The 12,148-nt window shown below is 32.6% G+C and overlaps 1 protein-coding gene across 1 annotated transcript in view; it reads left to right on the top strand.

Annotated features, from left to right (window-relative positions):
- Positions 1 to 12,148, top strand: part of Ac3 (Adenylate cyclase 3) — a 951,674-nt gene that overhangs the window by 544,098 nt on the left and 395,428 nt on the right. The window contains exon 3 of the mRNA XM_075358061.1: positions 7,785 to 7,903. Within this exon, the coding sequence (XP_075214176.1) occupies positions 7,785 to 7,903 (119 nt within the window). The remainder of the gene's footprint in view (positions 1 to 7,784; positions 7,904 to 12,148) is intronic.

The raw sequence follows: 12,148 nt of genomic DNA, 5'->3' as shown, positions 1-12,148 counted from the left end.
ACCGGTGCATTGCAATCACCGTTCCGCTTCGGTATAGGCCCGGTTCGAAACCGCATCCCAAATACTTCAGCCTCTTTGCAACTTCCATATGGCTGCCCGAACTTTCACCACTGATTCGATTGGGAGAGCCTTTCCCAATACGGTGATAGCCTCGTAGGCGGTTGTTTTAGAAACACCAGTGCATATTATTAATGTTCTGCGCTGGGCACTCCTTAAATTTTGAATACGGGCTCGATTTCTTTCCAATCTATGCGCCCAAACAGACGCAGCATAAGAGGCCATACTTTCGAAGACACCTCGGTACACCATGTAAAAATGACGGCCCGACAGCCCGTAATCCTTCCGAGCAATCCTACTAAGCTTTGCATCAAAAAGACGGCGTCCGCCGCTACTTGCCTAATGTGGTTGCTAAACAGAACTTCTCATCAAGCAAAACACGTTTCTTTTGATTATCACACATCAGTTAACAGCAACAGTTCTCGTGATATCTTATAGCATTACGTTTAAAAATTATAGGTAGATTAAGAATCGAATTGCAATTATGGTAAATTCTGAATAATACGAAAATATAATTCGGTGAATCATGGCAAAATGGATACTACATTTTTTTACTTAAATCAGTTTAGAGTCTTAAATCAGTTACTGATAAGACATATGAAATAAACTTCCATATTGAAATACCATATGAAATAAAGATGTTTGCGAGTATTACATCGTTTACATTGCGGCAATGTAAGCGACACAATTGTCGCAAACATGTTACATAGATGACATTACTGTCTTATTGACGTACTATTTAATTTTATTCTTGACGACAGACCATTATAAACATAACAGTAATTTTAAAAACTATTATTGATTTGAATTTAAATTAACATCGCTGAAAATCCCTGAAGATGGAGTAACAGCTCCGAAAGTACTAGGATTTACACAACTGTTGTAAATGGATTTAATTTACACAAATTTAAAATACTTTGTATCACATAACTTTTTATTTTACCTATTACTTTGTAACAATATATCTCAAAAAGAACTTCGTCGTGGAAAAAATGAAAACATATCTAACAAAACTAGCAGTTTTAAAAAACATTTATGTACATTATTTACAAGCTTTTTCCTTTATAATTATTTTGATCTAATAGTGATTTATAAAAACACTTCAGGCCCATATATTCATAGTTCATCCCTGACACCCAGTGTCAGGGTTAACTTTAGTTATATTATTTTTTAGCAGCTGCTCTACCAAGAGTTAAAACTTTTATTTAACAAGGTTTACATCTAGATTGTTTAATGATTTTATTTTAAATAATGTTTAAAATAAACTACAAAATGTTTACGCCAACGTAATTGATTAGATGGTTTCACATCTAGATCAATGTAGTCCATGAGTGTAATAATAATAGTATTTGTTCCTTATATTTTGTTATTTTTGTTGTCTTATTTGCGAGTATGCGATGAACATTTATGTGTTGACAGTACTGGTTTTGATTAAAAAATCAAAAAGTACTTTCGAGTATCACTTGACTGATACTCGAAAATAATGAAATCTTAAAAAAAATATTTTGATCGCATTCGACTGGGCCAGAAGTGTCCAAAAAGGCCCAAAATCCCCAAAAAATTGGATTTTGGACTTTTTCTTAACTACAGTAATAAGTTCTCATTGAGAGCTTTTTAATGACAAGTGATTCTTATTTTCATTGGTTCCAGAGTTATAGCTAAATAAAATTTTAATTAATGAAATATTTGGATCTTACAAGGAGAAGGCACATCGGTTCGAGTTCGTTTTCTTTATTTTTATTTATTCGTTTTATTTTTTTTAACTTTTTTTAAAAATTTAAATATATTTATTAATTATTAACATCTGATTAAAAAAAACAAAAAAAAAACAATAAATAATAATTCAATTATATAATAAAAAAAATGTATGAAAAAAATCAGAAGTTATTAGTGAAATAAACTTTTATGTACTTTTAAAAATGTGTATATATAATTTAATAGGCGTACAAGGACGTCATCTGGTGTCCACATCAATTTTTTTTTTAAATTGTGTAAAAATAATATTTAATTTTTTTGCTAAAAATTAAAATCTTTTTCAAATCTTTTTTTCAATCCTACAAATACGTTGAGTTTTAGTTTTAATGTGTTTATACTTGAAATTATATTAGAAAATAGAAGTCCCTGATGATTATTTAAAACTTTTAGATACGTCACTCTACCGATAACAATACGTAAGTTGAACGAAATGGAGTTCTGTGATCGTTCAAATTGTACGAGTACTGTTGAAACAGAATCGTGTACAAGCTGATACTCCTGGGATTGCTTTGAGCTACTGAACGTGAAGCAATAAAGAAAAGGGAGCGAATGGAAGTGAGAAAGTGGGTTGATGAGTCGAACTGAAAGATACGATGCATTAGTTGGATTGCTACGTCTAGTGATAACCATTATCTATTCCTTGTTGAGTCGTCTTAAATCATATTGTTTCTAAACACATTATTTGCGCACAATTATTGCGATTATCTCTTTATTTAGAATTTAAATTTTAAAAGATCTAGACATCGTATGTAATATTTTTTGTTTACACTGTAAATTATTTAGTCCAGGTTATTAATAAATATATATCAGACGTTAAATTCAAATACGCTTAGATCCACAGAAGGGAGCTAAAATGGTAGTAAGCTAAAATGGTTTATACCAGTTAGAAAATAATTTTCGTTAAAACATAAATACTGAAAAACCTTTTTTAACAATCAAAATATATACATATAAACCCACAATTAAACAAAGAAACGTACTATGTTATGATTACACAGAATTCGTCAACAATCAAAGGCTATAGAAATGGCATGTAACTCCTGGATGTGTGTCAGGTAGACATTTTCTTTAAAAAAGTATTCGATCTACTTTATTGCTTGCAAACCGATATGATTTGAAATTTTTCTAGTACTGGGCCCGGGTTGTGGTGAACTCACCGAATTACGTTTTCACTACGGGATTCAAACCCAGGATCTCCGGGATAAAAGACTGAGACGCTACCATTCCGCCACGGATATCGGCAGTCTTTTAATTGAAAAAAAAAACGGATTGACCAAAATTAATACTGTTCGATGGTAACTTAAGGAATGAATATTTTAAGAAATTTATTACAAAGATATATTGTGTTTTCTTGATTAACAAGAATTCATTATCGATGAGAAAAAAATCGATTCGTAAAATTTATTTATAAATCCTATCAATTTTTATTATTTCACATATTTCGTTTACGAAGAAGGCTTGTTTAAATGATTTCTTAATAAGTCAAAGTGCTCAAAACTTGATATATATCCAGTTATGGTAGATACCGAATAAAAATGACAAAAAGTCAATAAATATAAGTTTGGGAATAAAATAAATCGGACAGCCAATAGAAATCTCTGAAAACAACAAACTTGATTCAAAACAAAAAGGGTCTTTTTTAAAGAAACGAAAATTAAATGAAAGAAAAATGTCTTCTTTATTTAACTTGTAAACGAGCAATTTTTAGAATAAAAACTATTTATTAAGATTAGACGACTGGAATTTATTAGGAAGAGATAAAATATTCGTTAATATTAAAAATAAATAAATAAAAAAAGTTTACAATTGAATAAACAGAAAACTGCCATTTTTTTTTTATCTTGAAAAAATAAAAAAACAATTATCTAATAATATAAATGAACATTTTTCAAGTGGACTCTTAAAGCAATTAAAGAACGAACATAAATTATCACCAAAAGCTCACTACATCGTCCTAAAGAAAATAAAAAGTATTAAAATATTAGCATATATGTATTTGATTATATCCATCCTCTTATAGAAGTTAAATAAAAATCTAATTTACATAAATTCTTACACACACACACACACACACACACACACACACACACACACACACACACACACACACACACACACACACACACACACACACACACACACACACACACACACACACACACACACACACACACACACACACACACACACACACACACACACACACACACACACACACACACACATATATATATATATATATATATATATATATATATATATATAAATTTTTAATAATAAAAACAATTTCAGCAGTTTAATATTCACCTATATTTAAAGTGAATTACTTTTTATTTTGTTTAATTTGGAAATGATCCAAATGAATAAAAGTTCTTTGTTATAAAAATCTATTTTCCAATATCAGAAGTCGGGAATTGACTAAGAATTGTTATAAAGAAACCGTTTAACACTAAAACGTATTTAAAAAATTAAGACGCCTACTCATATTAAATTAGATAAAGAATAAAAAGCCTTTCTTTATTTTAATTTTTTTTTTAATCTTTTCTTGGCGCTTTGTATTATTTATTTGATATTTTCATCAATTATACCGATTACAGGTAAGATATAAAACCAAAATTTGGCAGTGAACATTTTTGGCTGTGAATAAAGGTTTAAGCTTTTACGGTGGTTACGATTATAAGTTAAAATTTCAGTTTTTAAAATAGATGTTACTTAAAAAAATAAATTTTAATAAATAATGATTTTTTATTTAATACTTTATTTATAGTCGCATAATCAATTAAAGTAATTAGCGACTTATCAGTGTATTCTAATTGTACCGGTAAATGTGTACTCTTCAACAAACTCAGGCCGACCATTCCTGAGACGTGTAGTTAACTGAAACACCAAAGAACACCGGTATCTACTACCTAGTATCTAAATTCTAATAGTAGCAACTACTACCTTTATTAGGATTTGAACTTGAGAACTTCGGCTTCGAAATCAGCTGATTTACGACGAGGAGTTTACCAATAGACCATCCCGGTGGTTTAAATAATGATTTAAATATATAATATAACCGTTGTTTAATATACGTGTGCTATTGCAGGAAATAAATTTTTATGTGCTTGAGACATAAATATTTGCTGTTGTATACATACATCACAAACTATACAGAGTGATTGATATATAGAGTGTATATTCTCAAAGCGATATTAAAATATGGATATATCTACATATTTCAAAATTAGGAGGTGGAAACACCTCCGATGTAGGGATACTAGGAGGCAGTGTAGATCTACATAGTTAGAAATTTACTACTTTATGCGTGTATAAATTTTTGTCTACCTCCTTAGATACGGCTTATTGAATCAATCCTTTTATTCAAATAGGAAGGTGAACATGTGATATATGATTTTAATTTAAAATGTTACGATAAATACGATACTAAAAATAGTTTCTGACAAATGCCTTCGGTTTTTAATTATAAGCAAAGTTGCAAACAAAAAAATCGTAGTAGTAATAAAACGAGGTAAAACACACCCGTAGCAACTTTTAGGTATATTTCATAAGGAAGCTACTTATTACAATATGTACCATGATTCGACTTCCGGAAAACTTCGACATATCTTCGCGTTTCACATCCCCCAGACCACAAAACCACTTGTCAGCTCAAAAGTTTATATAAACATTTATATATATATTTCACTTTCTTGTGGAGACAATAACTGCCGTAATTTTGCGCCAATCAGTCTCAAATTGATACATAAAATATATCGTCCCAAAATCTCGGTTGAGTTAATTAATGGGCAAAATCGGACCTTGTGGTTGGAAATGGGTGGAGGGGTTTTTCGAAAAACCAAAATATCACTATAACCTTTTTATTAAGTAAAGTAATGAATTCTTTTAAAGTTCCTACTATTCTTTGGATAAGAGCCTAAAACTTATGAAAGTAAAGTTTTTTGATATCACCAACCATCGGCTCAGGGGGTGTTAAAAATGGAGTTTCGAAAACAAAAAATAATCATACCTCCCTTAATAGACACAGTATCGAATCGGTTTGAAGTGATCGTTATTCTTCTAAACATTATCTAAAACTTTTGTCGGAAACAATTTTTTATATGACGAACCATTACGTCAACGGATGACCAAAATGTTGCTGTAATTGTAAGAAGATGGGGCTTGTCAAATGCTAAATATGTGAAATTTTTTCACGTGCAACCATTGTCGTGTTGAGTAAATTTGTTTTTCTTAATATTATGGTGGAAATCATTCTTATCCCCTACTTAGCACCGGTGAAATATACCTCCGCCTTGCAGCGAGCCGAAAGGGATTTTTTTTATTTTGTATCAACTTCAGAATTACATTCAAGAACAAACTTTAAACATGTTGAAATTAATGGTCCAAATAATAAAAATCATAATAATAACATCCTACACAATAATCCAGAAGCCAGAAGGATTCTGAATTAGTTTGGACCCGCTAGATGGCGCTGCGTCGAGATATTTCGAGAAATTGTATTTGTGGTCCGATTTCGCTCATATTCACAATATGTGTTACAATGATAGAAATACCTCTGCAAAAAAAAAAAATGGACCAGCTAGATGACCTAGGGAAGCTAGATGACATATTTGGAAAAATTGCATTTATGGTCCGATTTGGCTCATATTCAGAATATACATTAGTTACGTAAAAAAAAATATTTTTACAAAACGTATATCCGCTAGGAAGCGACGGTGTCGAGATTTTTACGACACAAACAGACTTTCTTCTTCTATAAAAGGAAATCTTCATATGCGTGTCCGCTATAGACTAAAAAACTACTGGAAAGATTTACACGTGGATAAAAGGGAAAAATGGAAAAAGTGAAAATAGGAAAAGGGAAATAGAAAAAAAGGGGAAAAAGGAGAAAAAATGAAAGAAGAAAAGAGAAAAAGAAAACTTGTAAAAAGGGAAAGAGGGAAAAACAGAGAAAGGGACAAAGGGAGAAATGAAAAGAATAAAAAGAAAAAGTGAAAAGGAAAAAGAAATAAAATGAGAGATTAAATTTTGTGAAGTTCCGTAATGTTCAGTTTTTAATGTTTATCAAACTTCAAATTGTGTTCATTTAACCTATATACTCGTATATACTCAAATCGAGCAATAGCGAAGCATTGCCGGGTCTGCTAGTACACATATATGCACAAGTGTTCAACGCAGAAAGGAAGAAACTTTCAGGACATGTTATACTGGTGAAAATAATAAAAAACTTTCACATAAACATAAGCCTGGAAACGCTTCGTTTTCGAGTTACAATTAGCAAAAGATTTCGCCCGCATTTCAGATCTTCTAATAAGAACAAGTAATTTTTGGGACTCAAATTAAGGAGCAACTTCGCGGTTTCTAAAGTTATTTTAGCTGGAAAATAGGATAAAAAATTTCCAGAACTGTAACTCCAGTAGTTAAGATATTCGACTGTAGTACAATAGGTTTATTAACCGACTAATAAATGCGGAAGATTTATAATAAAACCTATAGAGAATTTAACTCTGAGAAAATTCATGTAAATGCAGCCAATAAAACGTAAAAATCTTTTAAAAATCGGTTTTTTGTTAAAGAAAGCAGACCATTTAATAGACAGAAAATCGTATATTATTTCTGTAGTTAATAAAAATTATTCTTAATATAGCAAAACCAAAATATTAGATACATAAGATGATAACTGATAACAGAATAAAATAGATTCCTTGATAAATATTTGTTTAAAATTTATGCAGTCTTGGTACTTTCTAAACTTAATCAGAAAAATTGAACAGATTATTTTAACATTTGACACCACCAAACACCCTGAATAATATTTAGCATTAAATTATTGTTTGGTTAAATATTTTTTATTATTATTGCTGTTTTCATGTATTCATGAAAGTATTTTATATCTATATTAAAACAACTTTATATTTATATATTTTTTGTTTTATTCTTAATTTGATCATTAATTTTATTCTATTTTTTAGGAGCGTTTGTTGCTGAGTGTATTACCCGAACACGTTGCGGTTAAAATGCGTCAGGATCTAGGATCAGCACTTGATTCTCAGTTCAAAAAGATTTATATGAGTCGTCATGAAAATGTCAGGTATGATTTTAATTTATATAGCTAAAAACCCCATAAAATTCATTCATCACAATTATCATCAAGCTATAAAATGCTAATTTATAAATACTAATACAAGCTATAAAATTCTATAAAATTTTAGATCTGTATAACAGAATATGCAAAAAAATTGTAACGGTGATTTCTATATTTTTATTAAAAAATATGTGAAGTTTACTTACATTTGCTTATAATTGCAGTAAACGAATGCAAATAGATAACAATAAAGTTTTAGTTTACACATTCTTCGTCAGATAGAAGCTGCGTTAGACTGTTGTACAGGCCAAGCTGTTATCAATTCGAATTTCAGTACCGAGGCTATAGCAGAACTTTAAAAAGTTACAAGAGCTAAGTAATATAAATATTTTCTAAAAATCGGAAGCGTTTTGAAACGACACTCACCAGGTAGATCTAAAGCAAGTACCGCGAAAGAAAAAGAATTCGACTGACTTTCTAGCAAAGTCTAAACCGTTCAATTCGTAGCCTTAGTCGTCCACACATTCCCAAAAGCACTGTCCATATGTTTAAATGTCCAAATGTTGGCAACATATGAAAGAGAGAAATGCCACATAAATGAGATAAAAATTTAAATACAGTAAAATATAATAAAAAAATAAAGCAATGACAATTAAAACTATTTCAACAAAAAAAAAAATCGTAAAGTTTCTTCCACCGAATTTTCTTTTTTCCTGCTTAGCCTCCGGGAATTAGCGTTCAGGTATTACCTCAGAGGATGAATGAGGATGATATGTATGGGTATAAATGAAGCGTAGTCCTACAGTCTCAGTTCGACCATTCCTGAGATGTGTAGTTAATTGAAACCCAACCACCAAGGAACACTGGCATCCACGATCTAGTATTCAAATCCGTATAAAAGTTACTGCCTTTATTAAGATTTGAACGCTAGAACTCTCGACTTCTAAATCAACTAATTTGAAAAGACGTGTTTCACTACTAGACCAACCCGGCGAGTTTGTTCCACCGAAATAAGCCATATCTACATCATTATCCTGTGTCTCTGTTTAATAATTTGAGCAAGTAATTTATTGTAGAGAATTTTTTTTTGCATACACATCATGGGCAGTTATGACAACCTAATTTACTGTGTTTGTTTTTTTTTCAATCCACATATATAAAAAATATGTCGGGTGTTTGATACTGACGTTTGTGCTGGTTGCACTCCGTAATTTTGTAAGAAACCCTGAGAATCTTTTGCAAGGGTCATCATTTTTACCCGTTCTTGCAAATTACATTTCATTAGTATCATCACCAAGTTGAATGGGTTTTTGATCACAACAGGTTTTTGATCAGAGTTGTTTGCGCGAAAGATTTTCATCAAATTTATTCTGTTCATATCTAGTAAACGAAAAAACAAAGCCATTGGCCAACGCTGAGTTCTTCTAGAGGTTGAAAGTCTCGAACACATTAGATCAACAGTGTCCACACCCACTTTTGTGGAATTATAATCCATTCCATGTAACGGCTTTCTAGTTTCTTCATCAACTTCATCAGCATCGCGCATTGTTGACAAAACCAACATAACCTTTTTTTCTTTGTAACCCTAGAAACCAAAATTTTGTCTGGTTGACACCCAAACTGGTATTTTCCGGGAATCAAATGCCTAATTTCAGTAACAAATTCTGGAGGAACTTCTTTTTTAATTAATTTTTTTTCTGAATTCATAAAAATGTAAGGCCTACGTCCAATATGTACTCTGCAAGTGGACAGCTACTAAAATAATTATCAGCTGTTATATTTCTGTTTGTATTTCTAATGGGTCAATCAATGTTTTGATCAAATCAAATGTCTTGGTATGCATTTCTCCCGGCCCCACCGATTCGGTCGCACTAAAGCGTAAGACCCAATGTCTGTACCACGAACGGCTACTGAGCCTCGAAACAGTTTAGCGACCAGTATCCTAAATTACTCCTAGAGCTTACCTAACAGCGTGAGCGGACTAAGCGCGGTGCCATACACCATCGGCTTACATTGTGGAATTACTACGTACGTTATACGTTGTGGTCCCAACCGCTCACTTGTGATATTTACTAAAATGGCTAAGCGCACCCCGTCAACTACTAAAACATATGTCACTATCAATAATTAAAGTTATCTCGTCAGACAGTAATTCGCTGCCACGCCTAGGTGTCTGAATGCCAGCAAGTACCTGTCCACCATATTAAAGCGCTTGGAGCCTAAATTGGCTGGTAGTCAGTCATATATTTCTAGGTTAGCTTCCGACAGCAGTGCGGTAAGAATCTCCCATTAGGTAAACTACTGATATCGGTTGAACATAGCAACCGCATCAAGGAAGTCCCAAACGATTCGACAATGCGGCTCACACCACATTGACTCGCCGCTTATGAGTGGCCAATTTTCCCCTTAACCTCTAAGTTCAGGGTGGCCCGGTCGCTGTCCCCCCCCCCCCCACCTCAAGAGTAGGGCAGTCAAATATCAGGTGTTCATTTGACTGGACCTCTCCGCAGACGCACAGCTCATCAGCTGCCAGGCGAAACCGAAACAGATATTAGTTTCAATTAACATAGCTGGTGAGCACCTGGGCACCCGTTGCCCTTAAAAACGAAGTCGAGACATACCATCCCACCAGATCCCGTATAACATTGTACAGGGATCTTTTCTTAGTCGTGGTGTCCCATTCCAGCTGCCATATATCCATCGCGAGGCTCTGCAGCCTCTTCTTCAGGGGGGAGATTGCCAACTGAAAGAAATTTAAATCCGGTGCATTGTGATCACCATTCCGCCCCGGTACTGGCCCGGCTGAAACCGCACCCCAAATAACTCGGTCTCCCGACCTCTTTGCAATTTCCACATGGCTGCCCGAACTTTCACCATTAAATCGATTGGGAGAGCCTTTCCACATACGGTGGTAGCCTCGTAGGAGTTTGTTTTAAAAACACCAGTGGCTTGTATGAACATACAAAAGGTCCTGGTTCTGCTTCTGGTCCTAGTTCTGCTGTCGTAAATAAATAATCATGTTGTGTATGTACAATGTGCGGGAATAGCAGAACGCATCGATTTTTAGTCCATATTTGGCAGGACTCTTTACCATATATTGTATTAAACTACAACGGTCTGCAAATTCAATTAGAATTTCGTCAATTGTAATAAATTCCCTTGGGTTATATCAAATTTGGCAGTTTGATACAGAATTATCAAAATACTCCCTGATTGGGGGAAGTTTATCGGTATTAAGAATGCTGAACTCTAGTATTTATATAATCAAATCTGAGGCCTCAATAAAAATCGAATACAATTTTTACTGAAGTTTACCCGGAGAACTGTTAGCCCAGTGCCGTTATCAGTAAAACATTCTGATAAGTCCGATTGCCTCGTTTTCGTCAGCTAACAAAAATAATGCACCAAATGTAGCTAATATTTCTGTTCTTGTAGTTTTTCGATAGCCTCTTTCACGGCAATGCGGACGAGCTAATTTTCAAGGTCTTCCAGTTCATCAAAAACTTGAAGGATTTTATCTGGTGTACAGAATTTTTCCCTAAAAATTCTAGAAAAAGTTATTTTTCATATAAAAATTTCTTTTTATTTTTAATAAAATTAAAAAAAAATATGTTTATACAAATTTTATTAAATACGACTATAAACACATTGTAAAAAAGAATAAAAAAGTAGAAATATTTACTTACATTTTATTTTAACGAACAAACACACAGTAGAAGACGAGGAATCACACTGCGTGAACGCTCGTTTTATAACACAAGAACACGTGTAGTCGGCAGGTTGGCCGCCCGCAGACCCTTGGGAATTTGACTTCTTTCTGCCATTCCCTCAAATGCTCAACAATCACCATTATAACAGGACCTTTTCTCTTAATAGTTCATTTGAAAATACCTAAAAGCCCAACTGACTTATTAAATTCCTTACTAAAAAAAAAAAAATCAAAAAATATTAAAAAGGCGGCCAAACTGCCGCCTACGCAAGAGCTTGAAGCTAAACACTCTAAAAAGCGTTAACTCGGGCGTATTTACTATGATTTATTTTCCTACTTTAATTAAGTTGCAACATTCTTGCCTTTTGCTTCATAATGAAGACCTTTTTTCATGCAGGTGACGCATTTTGTTTACTTTCTATATGTAAATGAAGATAAAGTGTTTAAATTTTTAAATACAAATGTAATATCTGAACACACTAAGAACCATATATTCTTATTTGACTAAGTCTGAATGATAAATCTGATGTTAAAAACCCTTT

Source organism: Lycorma delicatula, chromosome 2 (assembly GCF_047948215.1).
Source record: "Lycorma delicatula isolate Av1 chromosome 2, ASM4794821v1, whole genome shotgun sequence".
In the NCBI taxonomy this organism is placed as follows: Eukaryota; Metazoa; Arthropoda; class Insecta; order Hemiptera; family Fulgoridae; genus Lycorma; species Lycorma delicatula.
Note: the sequence above shows the minus strand (reverse complement) of the source record. Positions and strands in the feature narration are given on the sequence as shown.